Source organism: Rhinolophus sinicus, linkage group LG01 (genome assembly GCF_036562045.2).
Source record: "Rhinolophus sinicus isolate RSC01 linkage group LG01, ASM3656204v1, whole genome shotgun sequence".
Classification (NCBI taxonomy): Eukaryota; Metazoa; Chordata; class Mammalia; order Chiroptera; family Rhinolophidae; genus Rhinolophus; species Rhinolophus sinicus.
In genome coordinates, this window is record NC_133751.1 from 100,807,420 (window position 1) to 100,831,339 (window position 23,920).

General features: G+C 37.1%; 1 protein-coding gene across 1 annotated transcript; it reads right to left on the reverse strand.

Annotated features, from left to right (window-relative positions):
• Nucleotides 1–240: 240 nt before the first annotated feature.
• On the reverse strand, nucleotides 241–23,606 carry CPA3 (carboxypeptidase A3). The gene is made up of 11 exons (XM_019748849.2): nucleotides 23,520–23,606; nucleotides 23,354–23,429; nucleotides 20,613–20,737; nucleotides 11,846–11,948; nucleotides 11,613–11,714; nucleotides 10,545–10,646; nucleotides 8,732–8,842; nucleotides 7,726–7,816; nucleotides 6,520–6,722; nucleotides 4,652–4,736; nucleotides 241–810 (listed from the first exon to the last, which is right to left on the reverse strand). The coding sequence occupies exons 1-11, from the start codon at nucleotides 23,585–23,587 to the stop codon at nucleotides 623–625; spliced, it is 1,254 nt and encodes a 417-aa protein (XP_019604408.2). The 5' UTR covers nucleotides 23,588–23,606; the 3' UTR covers nucleotides 241–622.
• Nucleotides 23,607–23,920: the final 314 nt, after the last annotated feature.

A 23,920-nucleotide genomic window follows, 5' to 3' on the forward strand; every position in this document is an offset into this window, starting at 1 on the left:
TTAAAACACTGAGATTCATTTTTATATGAACCCCTTTACTTCCTGCTAGGATATCCTTTTGCTATTGTGAAGATAGAAATAATATCTACTTGTATTTAAAAATATACATATGCAGGCAAAATATGTTTTTGAAAATTGAAGATATCGTTGCTTATTAACAGAGTTCACGAGGAACGTTAATTCTTAATTATAAATGTTAATAGAGGAATGTAGTGAATACAGTTTGTAAAACACAGAAGATGCATTTTGGAATACATTTTATTTTATTATATTAGCACATGAAATGATGAAGCCACATGGTGAAAATCTGATTCTGGAGAAACTGAGGGTTCTCATCTCTTTCCTGGGACCCGCTGTATATCACCTTTCAAAATATTCAGAATACTACTTTGTGCTGGGTTCAAACTTTACTTGGAGCAAAGAAAAGTAGTTAAAAGCTTTTGTTTAAAGCTATTTGTTAAGTTGCTACTGAGAGTAAGTAAAAGCAAAAAGAAATAACATAGGATTGAAACGAGTAGGAGTCAGGTGATGTGGAAGCTTTGTTTAGGATAATTGAAGATCGACTTTCTGGCGAAAGGCACACAGAAGGATTAGCTGCTTATTCCTTTCCAAGGCCACTTCTTTAGGAAGTATGCTTGAGGATATACTTGGCGATAAATTTGACAGCTAACATGGTCTCTTTGCAGGTTGGCTTTATCTGAGATTGTGGAAGGAGAAAACCAAATTTGCCTTTATCTCGGAGCTCAAAGGCAAACGTATGTTTGATGCCTAGGTTGTAAGCCCAGTCTAAAGAAGAACCTGATGTCGGGTCTGTAAAACATAAGCAGTAAATATTTAATTAGAAACAAACACTAATGTTTTTCTTGAAAGGGAAATTTGCTGGTATAAAATTAGCAATAAAAATAATTATGTGTACAGTTAATTGCAGTAATGAATGGGAGTAGTGGTCTGCATAGGATAGAGTAAAATATAATCATGGGTTTGGAACCCACCCGCATTTAAAATATATGCTGCGTTTTCCATTACATTTTGCTTAGGTCAGTACTCTAAATTGAGTTTGTTTCCTGGCACACACTGTCACAGATGGAGGTGGTCTGAGCAAGTGCTAGTAGCTGAGGAAATCAACTGAGGAGGGGTCACTGGTCATTGAAAACCCAATGAAAACTATACATAGGAACTATGCAAAATGACACTCTTTCTAATAGTTCAGATTTATTTCTATTTACGTTGCTAGGGTAAACGCTCTTACAGTTAAAAGACCAAGAAAGCGTGAGTCAGTTATCTCAAGAATGTATTTAATCCCCTAATTCAACATTTCCATGTTAATTTTTATGGAATTTTACTAAGAATGTTATTATTTGGTAAAAAGATTGAAAATGTAAGCACATCTATAGGTTATATCCATAGAAAGTTTATATAAGTGCATATAAATGCATTTATGTATATTTTGCTTTACGTAATACAAAAACTATTTTTTTTGTACATAAAATCACTTATGTTTGAGGACAAGTATTGAGTTTAACTGACACTAACATTTTAGGTTTGAAAGATAAGAATTCAAAGCTGTGATGAAGAAAGAGAAATATTTTGGTAGAAAGATATAAGGTTGGCTCTTAAATTATTCAACAAATAGTTTTTAAACCTTTTATACATGCAGTGCGCTTTACTTGGCTCTGTGGAGAGTGGGTGCAGGGTGCAAAGAAGGAGAAGATGCTGCTGGTGTCTTTGGGAACTTACATTTAGGGGAGAGAAGTCAAAGCTGCCAACCCATAGAGACAGGATAGAATACGCGTATGTAAGTACTGTAGGAAAGGTACAATACCTTATGGAGCTTTTCGGGACAAAAGGGATTATGCTTGTGGGGAGGCTGGCATTTCATGCTCAGTGCCTGCTCACATACCACCTTCATGATGAAGGTGGTGTTTGAGGAGAGACTTGAAGAAGGGCTAATACTTTTCCAGATGGAGATGGGAGGAAGGCATTCTGGCCAGTGAACTATCTACAAGGAAGGAAAAGTATGGAGGTGTTTTTAGGGACTAGTGAGATCCAGTAGGACTGGAATAAATGGGGCAGTGAGAGTTTGTAGGTAAAACTCAGAAAACATCAGGACAGTGTGTTTTTGTTTTGTTTTATTTTGTGTGTTTTTTTTGTTTTTTGTTTTTTGTTTTTGTTTTCTTTTTCCCAGGAGGCACTAATAAGCCATTTCAGTGCTGCACTTAGGGTGATTAATCTGGATTGAAAGGAGTAGGGACAAGGTAGGAGGTATTGTGAAATAAAAGCCTGAACTAGCGGTAGACTCACCACACTGGGAATAGAATTGGGGGGTCTAGGTAAGAGACACTGAAATGGAAAAGTCACAGAATTTAATAAAAATGATTGAGATTTTAATCAGTGTGGCTGAAAAAAAAATACACATTATTAACAGAAACTCAGAGAGGGTAGTGATGGGGAAAACAAAGGGTAAAGGAAGAAAGCACAAGGATATGTTTAGCATCAATCAGACATTCAGAAAGGAGCTTGGGAAAACGAATTTTGAAATTAGTGGCAGAAGCATCCTAGGTGAAATTGACTTACACAGGATCGTTATGTCTTCTTGGTGGATTGATCCTGTTTTTATTATTAATATCCCTCTTTGTTTCTAGAACAGGACTTTGCTCTGAAATTTACTTCACCTGATATTTTAATATGGCCACTGCTTCTTTGATGAATGTTTGCATGGTATATCTTTTTCTAGCCTTATGATTTCAACCTACCTATGTTTTATTTGAATTGGGTTTCTTATAGTGTATTTCTGAATCATGTATGGTTTTAATCTACTTGCCAATGTCTGTCTTTTAATTAATATATTTAGGTAAATTATTGTTATGACTTAAATCTGCCATCTTATTATTTGATTTTTATTTGTTCCCTCTGTTTCTCATTACATTGAACTAGGAATTCATTTTATATTTTATGTATTTAATTTTTGTTTATTTTTCTTTTATTTATTGCCTTTTGCTTGGTTAAATGAACATTTTTAGGATTCCAGTTTGATATATTTACAATAATGTTTTTTAGTATATCACTTTATATAGTTTCTTAGTGGTTTCTCCAGGTATTACAATATACGTAGATAACTTATCACAATCTATTAATATCAATATTTTACCATGTCAAGTATAAGGTGTGGCAGGGTAGAGTTATTATAAGGAATCCATAGATTCACATGCGCATATTTATTTTCTCAATCCACAAATTCTAAAAGTATAATAGAAATTAGTGTGTGAGTATGCGTGTGCGGGTGTGTTTGGTGGTGGGGGCTTGTCCATGAAATGCAGTCTTCAAATATCCAAAAATATTGGATGTCATGGCTTTAGAGAGTAATGCAGGCTAAGTCAAGTCTAGTCTTGTGGTATCAATCCACGATCACTCATTTTGGATAAGTCAGAACACCATTTTCATTGAGCAAGTTTATGGAAATTCTGCTGTTGTCCCATGCCCTGTACAGTGATAGATAATATGTGGTCTGAGAGGATAACTGAAGTATTATCCTAGCTTTTGAGGAGTTAAATTTTGTTAGAAAGTTAAGGTTCTGTAAGTAGTTTCATTAGGAATTTTCTGTAAAGTTTGGGGCTAAGAACTGAAGCTTGGAAATGGTTTGGAAAAAAGGCTATTTTTACTAAAGTATTTGCAAACTAACATCAGTGGGATTTAGTTGCAAAAGCAGAAATGATCTCACTTCCCAAGGTCTGAATTAATGGTTTTTGGTGAAAACCAAATGAATTTATTTTCATTCCTTAAAAACAGAAAAGCCTGATTATTTTAGCTACAAACCCTAAGTGGGAGAGCAGGGTGCACAGCGGTCCAGATCATGGGCTTTGGTTTTTGTTAGAACCTGGGATTGAATCCCAGGTGAGCTTGTTATGAGTACTAGCCAAGTCATAGGGTGTTCTGAGCATTAATTGAGACTGAAAATCAAGGGCTAAGCACAGTGCCTCACTTGTAAGAAATTGAAGTCAATAATTCAAGAATGTACAAAGGCAAAGGAAGTCTAAAAATAGTGAGAGTAAAAAGTGGTGTTGAGACACTAAAATCAACAAAATTAGAACCCTCTGACCTTTCTTAGTCCACCATATAGATTTCAGTTGAACACAGTAGGAAGGGGCTAGTGAGGGAACAGGAAAGTGGTTTTATATGATCAAAATGGCTGAAACTGTTGGCCTGCCCCTTCTCCCGCCAGGAGCTAGGGAAAAGTCCGTGCTTTCATGGGGGACAGAACCAAGGAAGAAAAAGTCCAATTAAAGTTGATTGGTTTAAAAAATTGTCAGCTCTGCCTCAACTAATTCTTATTAATTCCTGTGAGGATAAAATGCTATTGTTGGTGGTGGGGAACAGGATGGTGGATGAATCAAACTAAATTTATCTTGATTTAATAACTTCTGTTGACCTTGTAACCTTGTAAAAAGGTCAGTGTAATTTGTTTCTAGAAAAATCTACCCCCCCCCAAAAGGGCAGAATCTATTCCCTAGGTTCACATATAATTCAAAGTTGCCTGAAGTTTAAATTAGCAATTCAAGATGTTCTAATTCTAATTTACAAATTCTATAATTTTTGTTAATATTTATAAAAAAGAATTAGGGAAACGACACAGTAAATAATAGGAAAAACTTACAGATTGTTGATGCTATTGGGCCATAGATGTAGCGGGTTTCATACCGAGTTGATAAAGCATCAGTGCTGATTTTTGCAATTTTGGCCTGGAGAGAAAAGGAAGTTAGCAATAATAGGATACTATGTAAATACCATGAATTTACTAGGGATTTTAAAAAGTCAATTATACTGGTTATTTGGCATTAGAAAATCAAAATAAAATAAGTGGTTAAATGAGAAATTTATTTTCAGTAAGATAGATTGTCCTTGTGAAGAACAGTTGTCCACAGTAATGTCTTACCTCATTTTGTGTTTCTATACTTTTTCTGTTTCTCCTTCTTCCCTCCCTCCTTCTCCTTTTTTCCTCCTCCTCTCCCTTTCATCCTTCCTTTTATAAAACATATCTTTCTTCTTCCTCTGAGATTTTTTTCTGGCTTCAGATTTTTGTCTCTTCCAAGCCAGTTCCTCCCTTGTTCGTCCTTCCTTTGTCTTTATAGGTTCTACAGCTCGCTAGACTTCCTTCACATTTGGTTTTAGCATGCCAAGGGAAGGAGGTGGTTGACTCCTCTTTAAAATAGTGCTACTAGAGTTTTTCTTCCAGAGTGGCATTTCATGACATTTAACACACATTAGTGTTTTGTGCTTGAGTAATTTATTGGAATGAACTTTATGGAATATAGTCACTAACATATTTGTACTCTAAGTAACAATTTTTTTTCAGTCTATATGTATAATGTATATAACCAAGAAATAAGTTTTTTCTCAATTTAGTTGATGTGTCAGAACTCTTATTGTAGTACTCAAAGTGGTTTGTTGTGTATATTTGTATTTTTAAATCCATAATACCATTTTCCGAAGGGCAGACTGAAATTGCATTGCTGTATCTTTGTGTAAGTTACTCAAACTCATGGGTTCAGATTCACAACTAGATTGGTTACATAAATGACTCTATGGGCCATATATTGCTTGTAAATTTTCTTTGTTGTATATGCACAGATGGTTTTAATGATTGGTCCAAATCTTTGCTCCAACTCAAAATTAAATGCTGTTGTGCAGAAACAATTGACTAATGTCAGAATGACAATTGTGATCTCTTAAATTATTATGATTATTTTTTAAAATTTTATGAGGCAGTATTTGAACCATGACTTTTACTGAATGTGTTATATTTGCCAACCATCATGGGATGTGGGACACTGAATTTCATCTATCTGCTTTATTTCTTTTCTTCTATATCAATTTAAAATATTTACCCTTTTTTATGGGTATTCATTTATCCACACTGCTAATTCTTGTGATTCATTGAAACTCATATGTAGATTTTTTTTTTTTTTTAAAGCTAACATAAAATAGTTTTCTTAGAAAGGAAAAGGATGCTTAGTGGATCACAGTTCTGGAAAGACTGTGTTCTCAGTGAGAGGAAGATTCACTAGCATTCTCTGGTTAGTAAAAGAATTAATATCATTCCCAAATTGATCAGGAGGGTAAAAATAGAGTGGGTCTCCTTCAATCTAGTATTTTGGGGACAGGAATACGTAGCAGATGTATTTGCTGTTCTATTAGGCTTTTGCAATGTGTGGTTTTACAGTATGAAGCATTGTAAACATTTAAGTACACGACTATCTGTGTAGTAATGGAATCTACTCTGGCTGGTTCTTCCTGCTGGCTTTATCTTAGAATCACATTGAAAGATTGTATTATCTCTATACTTTTTTCACATGAAAAATTAATCTAAGGATTATGATTGTAACTCCAAGGTAAGCTTCCTTAGTTCTGTTCTTTGGTATTAAAGCATGGAATTCTTTTAACGTAAACCAAATTACAAACGAAGAACAGACTAAAAGTCAATGGTGGTGTCAATGCGTGAACCACAGGCTTTTTTCTACATACCAGTTCCTTGTGATTCGGTGGCAGTTCTGTTGTATACCCGTAGGGAAGCAGCAGCACCTGGGAGTAGGAGTGGATGGTGATGTAGGCCGTGATTGAGTTCAGGTGGTTTCGGATGAAGTCAGTGACGGCTTTGGTCTCTTTCTCAGACTCTGGTGCGGTGCCCCGATATGTCTCTGTACATGGGTTCTCGGTGTTAGGAGAAGCTGCGAGGACATGGATGAGATCACAGTCTGCTCCCCATCAGTACGGCCCCCCTTCTGATGTGGGCTCACAAAATTTTTTCCACATTTTAGTCTCCCAGGCTTACAGGGCTGCGTCAATGCCTCTGGTGCCGCAGTCACGCAGACTCACTTTGTACACACGATTCAGTGTAATGGACAGTCCCCTGGAATATTCTTAGCCTTGTTTACTTTTCCTCCTTTTGCAGGGTCACAAGAATAATACATCAGAAGCGCCCAGCGTCTGGGGCCATCTAGATCCCAATTCAGCCCCAGCACTAACTTGCCGGGGTCTAGTGTAAATTACCTTCTTTGAGCCCAGGTTTCTTCAGCCTGTTGCAGCAGGCAGCTAACTCTCACTTAGGGAGAGCTGCTATTGTCACATTCATTTCGGTAGACTAGAATTATAAAGCTGAAGTGATGTTTTCAACAAAGTTCGGTAAAGTACAAATTTATGAATCAGGGTACTGGTCATTTCTCCTTGAATATATGTAATGAAAAATTTCTGTTTGTGTAGCAACTACAGTGTATCTGATGTAGCAGGCCTCTGCTTATTCATTGCATTTCCATTAAACCTTTCACTCTCTTTGCCTCAGATATTTATTTTCACTAAACATCTGAATACCTACTTGTGTGTTGGTTTTAACAACTGGTATTTCTCAACTTTTATCAGACCAGGAAAAGGAGGGACCTGAGACCTCTCTTTAGATTATCTGAATTTTTGTGCATCTGGATGGTGCTTGATTTTTGGCAAGCTATATATATTAAGTAAGAGATGGTTTGATAAACAACCCTACTATCCACTTCCCCCCATCCAACAAAACATTCATAATACTTCTATGGTAGTGATGATTATCTTTCACTTTTAGATTAGAAAACTACCTCACTCAGGGAAAACACATCTTTACTGAAATAAGTAGGTGGTTTAACTAAATTTGGTGTCTAAACACTCTTTATAGTTATTTTCCTTGAGACCAAGTCAACTCACAGTTCCAGGAGACATTAAAGTTCCTGTTGAGGTCAGTGCCAAAGCATTTGGAGTTTTGGTTCTTGGAACGATTTTTCCTCCACATGCGGTTCTGCAGGATTGAATGATGGAAGTGTTTACAACAGGTCAGGTTGCGTTTTTCAGTTTGATTATTTCAGATCCTCTCTGCAAGTATCTACAGCTTTATTTGAAATCTATCTAGTTAAGCTGAAGCCCTTTATTATAAAGAAAAATACATTTTCTTATAACTTGTAATATTTTTAGAAACATTGCTTTTTATATTAATATTCTGAGGACTTGATCAAATCATTCATTTCGTTTTAAAAACTGTTGATTAGTTCTCAGTATTAGAAAGTGATCAACAATGTTCTGAAATTACCTATAATTTAAATTATAACTTCATTACATCTTTCACCATTTATAGATTCAGATATAATAAAGGTCACATTGTAACTGTTGGAGCATAATTTTCAGAAAAGAACTTGATGTGATGGTATCTGTTTGATAGTTCATTGTTAATCTTGTTTAGCAATAGCAGGGCAATAAAAGGATCCTGTTAAAAGACAGATGTACATCTGTGGTACTCTTCTACTTATTTTTTGATACAATGATTCCTCCTCAAATTCTGTCTCAATTTAGATCCAAGTGGATGGATTACAGTGACTTTGGCTTTGAAGTCAATGTGTTCATAATACCTTTAAGTGACTTGTCTTCTTAGCTAGAATATGCCTTTGCCATATCATGCAACATACATTTCCTTTATCATTACTGCTTTGTTTCATTTTTCCATATTACCAGTTTCAGCAGCAAAAATTTCATGCTATTTCAAGGACACCTATGCAACTAGGAAATGGTGCTTGCCTTAGTCTGAAATTGAGATTTTTAAAAATACGTTTTTCTGAATTGGAATTAACTAGTTTCCCAAATCTTAAATTTAATGCATAACAATTGGTGTGCATTAAAGCCAGTAAATAATATGTTATTTAAACAAATTGCAGAAGAGTACCTGTGTCCATGACCAAATATACCCATCAACGTTGAACACAGGAAGAACATAAAAATTCATTTGGTCCAGGAGCTTGGTCATGATTTTGTTTTTTCCATAAGTTTTGGTTGCCTGTAGGGATAGGAGAAAATTGAGCTATTGGTGTAAAGTTTAGCAACTGTGTGGAAAGCTGTGGTTATAATAGTAATAAATACCATTTCTTAAGTCATTTGCCCAAGGTCACATGATTTCAAACACATTTCCCCTACACTGCACAAAGATAAATGACCCATATAGATGACAGAAAAACATGACACTTATTCAGACCAGTGAAATTAATTGAACTGAACATTCTTTAAAGGATCATTTAATATTGAGACTTGTAGCATTCCAAATGTAACAGGCAAGATAATTCCATAGGAAGAATAGAGTCCACATGAAAAATTAACAGTGCAACATGTTTTAAATGTATTCTTCCCCTCACATCCTTTAAGTAAATATGGATTGATCTGTAAGCATCAGAATATGTAAATATTGGAGAGGATTCATAAATTAAAGGATTAAAGAAAAATGCTGTACTAATAAAAAACTCAAGTGTTTAGAAATTGACCGATCAACTGTTTTCCTCCCAGCTGACTGAAAATTCTCTAATTATCTGGACTTCCTATGGCTACCAAAAATTTCTCCTTTCTTGGAAAATCTCTTGCAGGTACATCTACATCTGAACCAAGAGATGTCTTGTAGTCCTGTGACATGTGTTCCTTTATGGGTTGAGTATGGGGAGCTCTGGGCCCTCAGCTAGAAGAGGTAAAACAATCACAGGGATAAATCAGTTCTACTACGTAGCAAATTCATTCCTAGTGAAATGCTCCATGCTCAGAAAGCCATTGTCATGCACATTCCATCAGTGTGTTGTGTGCAAAAACTGTGGAAAGAGAAAGTTAAAAGATATCAGGAGTCAGAATACAATAGATAGGGCCGGCCAGGTGGCTCAGGTGGTTAGAGCACCAGGCTGCCGGTTCGATTCCCACATGGGCCAGTGGGCTCTCAACCACAAGGTTGCCAGTTCAATCCCTCGACTCCCGCAAGGGATGGTGGGCTGTGCCCCCTGCAACTAGCAACAGCAACTGGACCTGGAGCTGAGCTGGACCTCGAGCTGAGCTGCGCCCTCCACAACTAAGACTGAAAGAACAACAACTTGAAGCTGAACAGAACCCTCCACAACTAAGATTGAAGGGACAACAACTTGACTTGGAAAAAAGGCCTGGAAGCACACACTGTTCCCCAATAAAACCCTGTTCCCCTTCCCCAATAAAATCTTAAAAAAAAAAAAAAGAATACAATAGATAATGGAGTGAGAGGAGAAACAAACATAAACTTTAAAAAAAGTGAGTTATTTTTACCTCGGAAAGGAAATTTAAGTATGAAAATTCCAAGGGCATGTGTGGCCAGTAAGATACCTAAGCAGGAACTAAAGGTCTGTGTGTGGAGCTTACTGAAGAAAGGCCACATTTGTAGGTTGTAACATTAAGATAGTTTCAGATTTTCCATACTTAACTCTAGGAAAAACTCTCGTATTGTAACCAAAAAAAAAATTCTTTTAGTTTTAAAAACTGTCAGCTGTATTTTAAGAAGTTGGAAGGAAGGTGTCAATTTTATAAAAACTGAGTGCTGAGTGAAATCTAGAGTGTTTATTTATTTCCTGACAGCTCCAAACGTGGCCTCTTCTAGTTAAGTGGAACTGCTCTCCTTGGGCGAGAGGTGCTGCCACTCAGTGAAGTGCGAGAGACCTGACAATCAAAGCAGAATTGGATGAGTGTTCCAACTCACTTACTTGATAGACAAACCACTGGCAGAATGCTGGGGAGATCCATTCTCGTGCATGAATGCCACAGTCCATAAAAATAGCCTTTCTTCTTTCATCCTTTTTCCCAATCTATTTAAAAATGAAGTTGAGAAATTATTTGCATGAATTCCCACATTGATCCCTTTTTGTCCAATAACTCATTCATATTCTCAAAGGACCATGGCTTATATTCTTAAATGTCTATTCATAATTCATGATCGATTACACAGTATATTTTTCAAAAGTTTTCCCTAGTGTCAGAGTTGCTGTTAGGGTTTTTTTTTTTTAATCACAATCTATTGTTTTTCTTATTTCACTGCTAACATTCTTTGGTCTGAGAAATAGATTATAAAGTTGCTTCTGTTTCTGCCATTTTCTTTTGTTTTTCTGTTTCCATATACCGGAGATATAGCTGCGTTTGCAGTGGGGAAGAGGAAATGTGGCTGGATATGGGAAGGGCTGTCATTTCGAAGAGAAGTTAGATTTCTTTGGGGTGGTTGGAGAGAATGAATGAATGGGAATTCAGGGTAAGGAAGGTCTTCCCATTTATGAAGGGGATGCTTCAGAGAGCAGTGAATTTGGATGTACAGAAATCCAGCAGCAGCTGAATGACAATTGTCAGCATGGTTAGAGAAGGGAATCTCCCATCAACATGGGGTTGAAATGCCTCACTAACTGGGATCCTATGATTTTAAAATTCTTAAATTTCCCTTTTCTTCATGACAGTATAGTCATCAGCTTCACTGAATTTTAACGGATGGAAAACTGTTTTATACACGAGAGACATCATAAACTCTTATAATAAAGATACAGGATAAGATATTTGTTTGGGTTTGTCCACTGTGTCTGACAAATGGTTTAATCAGTGACTTTCTTAGTTCCACCTAAAACAACTTGTGACTTCTCTTGCTGAATGGATGTCTAGAGCATAAATGTTCTCTCTCTCTCTTTTTTTAAAAAATATTTTTTATTGCATCAAAATTATTTCAAAAAGTAACTTTTAAATTCATGTTTTTCAACAATATTAAAAATCTGTAGTTTTTGTATTATTTTTACCTTGAGAACATATAGTGGATTATCTTCAACAGTAGTTCCAATTTTAATACGAGAGACCATTTCAGGATGCTTGTGCACCATTTTTTCAGTCCAGGAAACAATCTTAAGAGCAAAACCAATTTGATGAGTTAGCAAAAAAAGAAAACTAAATGACAGCTGGCAGCAAATGTTGAGGATAACCCATTTTTTCTTTTTTCCTTTTGTTTTGGAAGCACAGGCATTCTATACTGTACCTTGTCCCAGTTATTGTATTTTGCATAGCTGTGCCTGCCTGGGGTATCTTCTTTAACATCAAACTGTTTCTCAATTTCTTCTTGTAGATTATGAATCAAGATTCTGTTTGATGGGAGAATGATAAAATACACATTTACTGGAGAAGAAAAACAAAATTATCTTTCATTTGCAGACATTTTCTCTTCCTTTTTCTTTATCTTAGATCAGGTTTTCTCTGCTTCTTGATTATTCACTAATGATTATCTTTAGACATGTCATGTGTCTGGCTTCATATCTTCCCATTTATCTAGAGCTGTGCTCTAGATAAATAGTCTACAGTGACACATGGTTATAAAACACTTAAAATAGGGCTTGTCCAAAAATAGAGATTGCTGTACATGTAAAATATTTCACTAGTAAGTTACATTCATTACACGTTGAAGTGATATTTTGCATATGTTGGATTACATAAAATATTTTGTTAAAATTAATGTTGCCTGTTGCTTTTCACTTTTTTACTGTGTCTACTAGAATATTTAAAATTACACACATGGCTTGCATTACACTGCTATTGGTCTGCGCTAATCTATAGTCACTCCCAATATTTCTTCAAAGCACACGTACATTCACAAACATGCAACACAGGCAACAAAGGATATTCTTATGCACAAATCTACTTACTGTCTCTTATCATTTCACACTTTGAGAACTGGGAGAAACTTGAGTAATAACGATAGTAAGTACTTGCTTAGCACTCATCATGTGCCAGTCATTGCTCTAACTACTTATGCACATTACATCATTTAATCTGCACATGAGATTATTATTTTCATTTTACAGAGGAGAAAACTGAGGCATAAAGTGTTTAAATAACTCGCCCATGGTTACAGTCCCAGAAATTGCCTAGGCTGGTTTGGAGAGGATGAAATAAGATGCAGGAAGAATCATTGGGAGGCTAGTGTTGGGATCCAGAAGCCTTATGTCTCTACCCTCTTAACCTATTTTCATCTCTGGCTGAGTTATCTCACCTCATCATCTCATCACTTCATGAATCCCGTGGCTCTACTGGCGACCTAATAGTTGTGCATATTTGTATCTCCAGTTCTGGCCTCTCCTCTGAACTGCCCATCCCTAACCTCCTCCCCTACCTCTTCTGTGGCTTGCACATCCAACTATCTACCTGACATTTTCACCTGTGCACCCATTTATTTAATATGGTCCAGGTACTGCTTTATACATATTGTTTTATTCTACCTCATCAATATTATCACTGTTTTATAGATGGGGACATTGTTGTTCAGAAAGTTTAAATACATATAAGTAAATGTGTAACTATTATATTATTTTGTACACCTGAAACTAAAAAACAAAACAAAAACTTCTGGAATACAAAAAAAGAGAAAGTTTAAATACAATTTGTGCATTCAATGCCAACTTGTCTGACTTCAAGATTTATGTTTCAAAAATACCATTGTCATCATACACACAAATATTTTAGTATATTTTGTCTGTTTAGGGATTTTCTATTGTTCTCTATTGATCTGTTTTCCTACTCTTATATAAGCACTAAATCATATTTAATTATGGCTTTAATATTGAATTTTAATATTTCATTAAGTGTCTCCTTACATTGTTTTCAAAATTTTTGAGTGATTTCACCTGTTTTTAATGAATGTTATGTCAGAATTGTTTTAAAATTATTAGGAAAATTGTTTTTTGATTAGAATTGTATTAAATTATAATACGTTTGAGAAGAATCTTATTAATAATAAACTGTACTATAGCTTTATTGATTTTTCAGTAAAATTTTGTATATTCATACATTTTATTAGTCTTGTGAGTGACTTTCTCCCCCCTAAACACATGGACTGGTTATTATTGATATATTAAAAAAACTTATTGCTTTGCATATATATATATATATATATATATATATATATATATATATATATATATTAGCCACTGTATTAGTTTACAAGTTGTCCTTTTAATTCTAAGACTTTTTAGAGTTTAAAAAGTTTAACATTTTTTAGAGTTTAAACTCTATGTCTTTAGAGTTTTCTGTGTAGTTATTTCTTTTGCAAAAATTATACTTTCTACTTTTTCCCAATAACTCTTTGTTTTTCTTTATTGCATTGGCTAAGCTCTCTAAACAATGGAAATAGTAGTGGTGAAAAAGGGTGTTCTATTTTTTTTTCTGGTTTTAATAAGAAAATCTTTCTTTCTTAAGTGTAATGTTGATTGCCATTTTGAGATTAATATGGCAGTGTCTATTTATATGATCCAATTATTATCTATTGATATATGGTTGCATTAAAATTTATTATGAGATTCTTCAATATGTTAAAATTAAGTTGCAGCCACAGGAGATTTACAAACACTCTCACAAAAAAGCCTTGTTCATCTTATTTTAGATACAGTTATAAAAAGCTTATTTAACCTAGGAATGCTTTGGATACAGGGAAAATGACTCACAGGGAGCAAGCATACTATCAGTAGGTGATAGCTGACAGCAAGAAAAAAACACACAACAAAAACCAAAAAACAAAACAAAACAAAAACAAAGTAAAACTCCATAGACAGAAGAACTTAGGAAACACAAGGGTCAGATATAAGTCCAAATGACCCAACATATTTTGGGAACTTAAGGACATCATTCCCTTGAGGATATCATTCTCTTATGGCACAGTGTGAAAATCTGTGTTGATAATCGCTCAACCAAAGGTAAACTGTATTCAGTATACTCTATTTTGCAGAGTAGAGAACTGTGGTTTATAATGGATATATTTCTGTGAAATATGTAAAACAAAGGATTTTTTGAAGTTGTATTTATCTGAACAACTTCTTTATTTGGATTGTCTCACTTCCCATTGACTTCATATAAAAAAAAGGCATTACCCCACTTTTGTTGATGAAACACATGTGTATATTCCTTCTATTAGCAATGAGTCCTATGTAGAAAGATGCTGTCTATTTTTAAACATTTTTTCTAGTCATTTAGGACAGTATCATGTACTCTTTTCTTTCACTTCCATAAATCCTATCAAATAAGGAAGCAGGAATCTAGTGGGAAGAGGCTCTGTGGTCAGACATTCCTGGATTCCAACCCGTTTGTCTGCTTACTACTTAATGTGATATTGGACAAGTTAACTATCTCTCGGATTCTCAGTGTACTCACTTTTACAATGGTACCAAACATACCAGCCAGGACTGCAGTTGGTAGTAAAATCTGAAAGAAAGGTCCTTGGCTACAGGCATCCATCCAGTGAACTTCAGTATAATAGTGTAGATGAGTCACAAAACTGACAACCACTTCACAGCTTTAACATGTCTTTAAGCCAGGCTTTGATGGTATGTACTTGTTTGACTCTGATTTCCTCAATTTCTTATGATGCTGAACTGTGACACAGCAGCACCCACTCTTCTGGTCTGTTTCTTCTTGCTGACTGACTGACCTGAGTTTGGAGGCAGAGCGTGAATGAGGTCTCCTCCTAATTAAAGTTGATTTAGCACATGCGACCAAGTATTGCTCACGAATACTGACTGCCATTAAAGGGCTGACCAAGGCATTATCATGCACATTATATATGCCTCACTGTTTGCTTGTCTTTTGACTTATGGTGAATCTGGAATTTTTGAGAAAAAGAAACGGTGACAACAATTTTGGAATCGGTGGGACATGTTGCACTAAAACTCATATGAAGCCTGAGAAGGTTGGAATTATATTGTTGGTGGTCATTGCAGGCCTAATTAATTGTTTTAAGCTCTAAAGAGGGCATGTGGCTTTTGCTCCACCTGCATTAATAGAAGTAGAGGAACCAGGCAAAGAAGAAATGTTATGGTCCCAAAGGTTGATTTGTAACATAAGGCAGTATTAATTAGTCACAGGAAGCTTGTATCTAAGAATATTTTTAGACACACATCAATTTCGCTCTTGTGATAACAGCAGCAAAAGAAAACTATGTGAGCTGAAATACGACCTTTCCACAAATACAGCTGAACGAGGACATCAGGATGGTGCCAGATTGTTGCTGATAGGACTAGAAATTAAGCCTAAGGTTGAAAATTAAGAACTAGGGCCAGATGTTTTCATGAGCCTTCCACTAACCAGTAACCAGGTTTAGGCAGATATAACCAAATTATTTTCTCTCAACTATTATTTTAGCACACCAAGATTTGCTTAATTTATTAAAAATATATTAAATGTAAGTGAAAGGATAAATATTTATTACTGAGGATTTAATTATATAAATGGCTAATGCTTATCCAGTCTTTCTTATGTGCCAGTTGCTCTGCTTAGCATGGCATTTACATTTTATCTTTTAATCTTCACTTCTACACTATTAATTGGGTACCATTATCATCCTCATTTTTATAGAGGTTAGGTAGATTTTCCAAGTTCTCACAACTGGTAAATTACAGAAGTAGGGATTTGAACGTAGAGATGTCTGACCTCTGGCTGTGAACCATTATGTAACAATGCCTCCAGCACAAGGGATGAATCTCTGGGTATTGCCATCAGACCTGTCTTTTTCTTAGTCTGCTGAGGCTTGTGCAAAGTTTGCCTGGCTGACCAGCTCTCCTGGAAACCTGTGTCTCAATATCAGGGAGCAGGTAAGAAGTTCAGAGAAGAGGCAAGATGAATCCTAGTTTGACAATTTCAAGGTGCCCTCCTTCTGCTGCTTTTTGAGGGGAACAAAGAAGGAATGGAGAACTGTGGGCCAGTGGACAGTCGTCCCCCCATTATCTGCAGTTGCTCTTTCTGTGCTTTCAGTTTTCTGTAGTCGACTGCGTTCCAAAAATATTAAATGGAAAATTCCAGAAATAAACAATTCGTAAGTTTTAAATTGCATGCTGTCCTGAGTACCTCATTTCATCTTATCTCGTAGGCATTGTATCATTTCATATCATCACAGGAAGAAGGGTGAATATAGTTCAACAAGATATTTTGAGGGAGAGAGAGACCACATTCACATAACTTTTATTATAGTTTATTGTTATGATTGTTTTGTTTTATTTTATTATTAGTTATTGTTAATCTCTTATGGAGCTTATTTTGTAAATTAAACTTTATCATAGGTATATATGTATGGGAAAAAACATTGTGTGTGTCTGTGTGTGTGTGTGTGTGTGTGGGCCCACGCACATACGTGTACCTGCACATACGCACGCAGGGAGGCACAGCCGTTGTTATGGCATCTTATAAACTGGTCTGGACAGCTGCCCCTCCCCCAGGCCCACATCCCAGCAGGTTAGGGGCTACTCAAAAAGCATGATTTCAGGTTTCCACAAGATGCCATTTGCCCCAGTAACTCCCTAACTGGGTTATCATATGCGTATATCAAACTCAGCACTTCAGTGACATGGAATTCCCAACATGTGAGGCATACCTCTGTGTTGGATAATGAATTTTAAGGCATCAACTTACTCACTAGGAAGGAAAGGGAGCATCTAGTGAGAGCCTCTTGTTATCCCCTGTTGCACTGTGTGTGTGTGTGTGTGTGTGTGGGTGGGTGTGTTCTCACATGCACGCATACACAATTGTGTAAACACATGTATAAGTGGTCTTTCCTCTACTTGATTTAATAGAAATAAAGGAACCAGGCAAAGAGTGATTTTATCTTCCCAGTCAATCTTCATGAAACATCATTTTAAAGATGAAGAAAATGAGGTGGAGAGAAGTTAAATTGTGAATGTTTAATGCGCGGTTTAAATGGGACTGGACAGCCTTGCTCCAGAATCCACACTCATACCTACTACACTCTTTCACTTTCCACCATGACCAACAGCTCTTCAACATCTGTAGCAGGTAGCAACATACTTGTTTTACTCTTGGGCAAGTGATATATAAAAACATAAAGCTGAAGGAAAATGAATAGGATGAGACGTGAGAATTATTTATTTGATGAAATACTTATTTTATGGGACCATGTATATACTTGGAATATGAATTTGTGTCCAACTGAATATTATTAGTATTAATATGAGGTGTTGAGATGGCTGTGTCAGTTTGGTATATATCTCTTTTTCATTCCCCCATAATCTTATGTGGATCTTAATGAGAGTCTACTGAATTGTATCATTTGAGTTTTACTATTAAAAGTGTTTTTCTGAATTGCCTTTCATTTATTTTCTAATTTTAACTTTGTATCAAAGTAAAGATAGTCTAAAATGTATCTAAAATACTAAAATACAAATATTAAAAATGTAAAAAAATTCATCTAAAACTCTAGGGTTTTTAACTGCTGAATTTAAATATGGTGTCTGCCCCTTTAGGCTCAGTTCAATGGATGTGCTTTCTTTTAGACATTTATTCCACAGTCTGTTCAGGATATATATATATATATATATATATATATATATAATTTGTTTTTTGGATTTGGACTTTTATGATTTTGTAAAAGTGTAAATAAAAAAGGAGCAAATGCTACTTTAAAATCAAATCTGTCTTAGTAATTTAATTTTTTGAAAAACATCATACACAGATGCTTTAAACTAAATAGTGGTTTATATGCACTGTCTAATGAAGGGTGTCTAAGTAAATCATTGTGTCAAACCAGCCTCTTAGTGTGGTTTTATTCAGACTGGTGCTTGGGTCCAACCAGATGTTTCTGTACTTAGAACCCTCTTCTATTACTGACTGACACCAAGTAATACATGTAATTAATATGCAAATAAAATTATCTATATAATTAGTTGGAGATGAAATTTTAAATAGTTCTTGTCGGCACAGATCACTTTACATATTTATATTTCTGAGGCAGGTAACTAATTATGTGGCTTTCCCACAACGGTGGCTAATTTGGACCAATTTCTAGAAAGCATGTCCTAATTAGATAAACTAATTTTTGTAGGTAGTTTAACACTTTGGTTCTTGATGTAGCAAGGAAGTATCTTGGCCTAAGACAAAGTGAAAAACTCACTGTTTTTGAGGATCTGAGTTTAGACTTCTGTTTGAGTCAGAATTGTTTCAGGGTGGGAGAGTCCTTATAGAGGACCAAAGAGAAGGGAGGGCTGATGTGAGCTGTTTGATGAAATGGGAGGATGTAAACCATCTGCCTAGGTGTCTTCTGTCACAGTGATTTATCCCACTATCCACACTCATGTCAAGCAATTAGCTTTTTGTTGACATTACCAGGGTATTAAGGAAAGAGTAATACTTCATTTTCACCCAGCTGTTCAAACCAAATTCTACAAAACTGATCAGCTAAAATTTATTTTAGCTTGGGTTGGCTACTTTGCAAGGATCAGCTGATTATAGGAATCCCGGTCAGGTCTATGTTAATAAAGTGAAGAGTGTAACAAGGCACACCTTTGAGAAGCCTGGAGGTGGAGTGAAAAAAGAGATGCAGTCACCAGGAGGTATATAGATTAGAGGTGTGGTGTCTTTTAGATAAAGAATCAAGATGTCCTCTGAACCTTAGCATAAGCAAAGAGTCCATAATGCACGGCTTATTTCTGTGATCTTAGAGGTATATTTATAAAGTGTCTATTCTAATTTAATGATGCAATTTACAGAAGCATAGAAAAGCCCACGTCAATGTAGTACTTAAAAGGAGTTAAATGCTGGCATAAATTTATTTTGCATATGTTCTCCCCATTTATTAACTTTTACATTTGTTTCACATCTCTCTTGATAGAACAGCAAAAACAAAGACAGAGGTCAACAGCAGCCTGCTCCTTTTTAAGCCATTAATATGCTTTTTGTTTGCTTGTCTTACATATGTCTTTTCTCAATTTTAGTAGAGTTTATATTTACTAAGCATATTGTTGCCGTGTCATAAATGCAGCCAAGTTGTGATGAGCAACAGCACATCCAACTCTACAACATGTTATAGGGTTGTTGTCTCAGCTGGAAGAAGGGCCTTTGGAGTTACAGCACTAAGTGGGGTCAGAAACAGCAAGTCAGGAAGAAAGAACTAGTACTTACATAGCAGTGTTTGGAAGGGTGAGGATCTCAGTAGAGGGGACTCCTGGGATGACAAGTGCTGGGGGAGTTAAAACTGGACCCCTTAGTACATCAAATCACTTAATCTTTGACATTATAAAATCACATTTTGTTTTCTATGTTGTGTTGACTTGTAATGTACATCGCTGGGTCCCTTGTTCACTGCCCCGGGGCCCAGACTGCACATGACCCATGGCTGCTGCTCAGGACATTCTAATTTCCCCTTATTTTTACTCTGGGGAACAACAATGACTCACTGTGGCATCTTTGGCCATTCAAAAATTCTCTCCTCTGGGATTTAAGTCTTATTCTATTGCATTGCTTTTGCTTTCTCTGAGGGAAGAATTTCTTTCATGAAGAATTATGTATTTGCTATATATTTTATATTACCTCATCTCTGACTTAAAGATCAACACTTAATATTTGGATCTCCTTTAACGTATCAGGAGAATTCAAATACAAAAACATGGTACTGGTCGTCACCAGTAGCGCCTGAACTCTGGGTTGGTTACCTGTCGGGGTGTCAAGTGTGGCTAAACCATCCCTGCCTGTACACGGCATCCATCCTCACAGGGGCTGGCATTTGAAGATGGCACAGGTAGATCATTGTTATTCTTGCAGATCAGAGCAAACATAAGATGGAAATGGAGCGGCCAAGTGTGATTTTGTCACCTCTATAAGCAGGCCTCAACAGTCTGTTTGGAAGTACCTGTAACTGTATCTTATAGATCGAGCTTTCGTTTTCTTTCCCAATTTAAAAATAGTACTTCCCTTTCAGTTTCAAGACTCCCCAAACTTTGAGTATCCAACACCTTTGAATACTGAATGATAGGACTTACTCATAGTGCATTTGATTTTGATCCAAGGCAGACTGGATGGACTGGGATTCCCCTTCACTAACTCGGAAATCCACCGTCATGTTCGGAGCTACGTGGTGGGCGGCGTCAGGGTACCAGAAGTCAAGCTGTGCAGAAAGGTGCAGTGTCAGTTGCAGTTGTTTATTAGCTCACCCAGAACATATTCATTAAGAAGTGACTGTGTGTCAGACACAATGAAAGGAATTTAGGTTCGATGTGACTAAGGTATGGGCCCTTCTCTTAATCAGCTTATGAGATATTTGAGAACTGTTCAATGTTAGGGACTGGGAAAGAAACCATTTGTACTAATCACTTTTGCAGGACGTACTGTCTGTAAATACAAAAAGAATGAGCAGCTTTTAGTTAATCTGTTTGCTTTCGCCATCTTGAGGTTGATTGGGGTTGTTTTACAATTGATTTAGCCACAGCATCTGTCTCTAATTGGGAATATAAATTAAATATATGGCTCCCCACCCCACTTCCCAACTCAGGCCTCAAAACCAGATGTCCCTGTAAACTCTGGAATTCCTGGAAGGTTTGTGTCTAACAGAAGGCATCATTTTTCTAGCAGTATGTCCTTGGGCAAGTTATTAAAGCTCTGAGTTTCAGTTTGCTCCCCTGAAAAATGAGGTAACAGGGCTCCATTGGGAGTGTTGTGAAGACTGTGAAATAGCTGTGAGGTCTGGGGCATGCAGGTACTTCACAACTGTGATTCCCGTCTCCTTCTCTTCCTCTGGCTAAAAAGTTCCGAAGTTTGGTGAATGGGCTCAGAAAGATAGCATTCAGATTAAGATAACTTTGAGAAGATTCCAATTCTTGTTGTTCTTTAAAATCATTCTCAGTTATGAAAGCTAGTGAAGGTCCACTCTCTAACCAATTGTGAAGGAAACGCTCAATTTCCAGCCATTACACCTAGCTGTGGCCATGTCTACCAGGCTGTTTCAGGGTTGAATCCCACTCTACCCCAGGTCAATCATTATGAGACTGCTACGAACTGATTAAAATTAACTGGTTTATTTTGATCAAAAAGCTATAGATGAGTTGGACATGTGATGTAGTGTGATTTAAAGGTGAGTGAGGCAGCATCTAATCGTCAGAGCAGTTTCTCTGTTGTGATAGTAAAGTAAATGCAGCCAGAGTCCAGGGCTCTGTGAACTTTTCTGAACATTAATTAAGCATTGGGCCCAGAGCTGGTGCCACCACTGTAGAGGCCAACAAAGGGTCTATGAGAAGCAGGAAGCACAGTGAGAGGCAGCCGCAGTCACATGTGCACTGCCACCACGCTGACCGATGCCAGGGAGAAGCACACGTGCTCCAGAAGCAATCAGACTAGGTCGTGAGAGGTGATGGACAGAGAAGACTGCCAATAGGAGACGACACCTGAGTGGGTCTTAAAGAATAGAGTTAGCCAAGGAAAGAAGGAGACATTCCCCTGAGAAATAGCGTGCAGGACTCAGTGGGTGAGTCTTTGGTGTTCATGGAGTTTGAGTGGTGAGAAAGAGGGCAGTGGAGGAGGACACTCCAGCGGCTGGCAGTCTGCCAGACCCTGAAGACTTTCATGCTGCACCAGCAACAACAGAAAATGCTTCTCCAATGCTGATTATGGCCAGGCCCACTTCTGAGCACTCCCCAAATATTAGCTCACTTAATGTGTATAACAACCTTGGTTAGCAAGTAGGTATGAGAATTATCCCATTTGATGCAGAAGGAAATTGAGACCCAAGAGGTTAAGTAACCTACCTGCCTAAAGCCACAGAGCTGGGATTCGAACCTCTGAAGACCATCCTGTTTCCATACTCGGCTGCCTCTCATGAAAAAGCTTTAAATGGAGGAATGCAACCATCAAGTTTTAGAGAAAGCAGGCAGGTTGCACTGTGGCCTGACTTTGTGGGAGGAAGGACTAGAACCCTGCACACTAGTTAAGGGACTATTGAAATCATCCCAGTAAGAGACAGAAGCAACAGGAACTTGGCAGTGGCATGGGGAATGGAGAGAAAAATATGGATTTGAATGGGAGTTAGAGTAGGTGGAACTTTTGATTGATTTGATGTGGAGATACGGGTGTATGTGACTAGAATACATCCCAGGTTTTGTTCTGGGTTTACATCTATTGTGTAATCTCAATCATTTCATTACTGTCTTTGAATTTCAATTCTTGTGTTTTAAGCAGGTTACATTATGACATTGCCATTGAAGATCTGTTGGAGAATTTGAAATGATGTGTGTAAGGTGGCTGGCACAATGTGCCTTTTGTGTAGGAGCTGCCGAATCAGTGATGCAATGATTACGTTAGCCAGTTGGATTTTAAAAGACTGATCTATCATTACAAGTGTCCTGCTCATGGAAAGGGTCACATCTTGATATTCTCAGCCAGGTCCTTAATGTTATCAGTTAATAGTTTAGCAGAAATTATGCCTCCGGTGAAGGTCAGGGTGGGAGTGAGGGGCATAGACTGCAGGGAGGGAAAAGAGGCCCTGGGAAAGGGGTCAGGAATATGCCCTGATGTCACAGGTCTCATTGACAAAGCTTTGGGGGAGGGAAGTGCAAGCAATAAGCTGGGAAAAACCACAACAAAAACAAGGAGGACTGGCGATGGGCAGGATCATCCAAGCAGTTCCTGCCTCTTGCCCTTGTCTTTGTCTTCAGACATTAGACATAAAATAAAGAAGGAGCAGCTTTTACAGAACAGATGAAATGAGAAACTCTCTCTCTAACTGCTTTACCTGGTTGGTTTGGGCCAAGTCCTTTATGAGGTTTGCTTGTTTTTCATCCTGGGGCTTCACACGGAGCACCTTCTCCCTTTAATGCAAACGGTGACAAATGTGAGCTGTAAGAGGCATTCCGTAATGGTCTCACGCGGAGACAGGAACACGCAGTGGTGACACTTACCTGTCAAAGCGGACGGGAGCAATCGCAAGGGTGGTAGCGATCAAACCTACAGGCAGAATGAACCGCATGGTCCTTCTTTGCCTGTCCCCAGACCCTCTGCCAGCTTTATGCCTCAGCTCTTATCTGAGGGAGCAGCTGACTTCCTGTTAGGGTTCTGATGGATGAAATGATGAAATGTTCTGGTTGGGGAGTAAAGGTTAGGGTAGGGTGGCAACAGTGACCCTAAAAGCCGTGCTATTCATATACCTCTTACAATAGGGAATACCCATTTTACAGATGGGATGGGAGGCAAATTCTTTTTTTAGCAAATAACGTGCCCAAGTTAGCAGAACTAGTATGTTCACAGAGCTGGAATTTGAACCTGGTTCTTGGTTCTAAAATACTACTCTACCGTCTGCTGA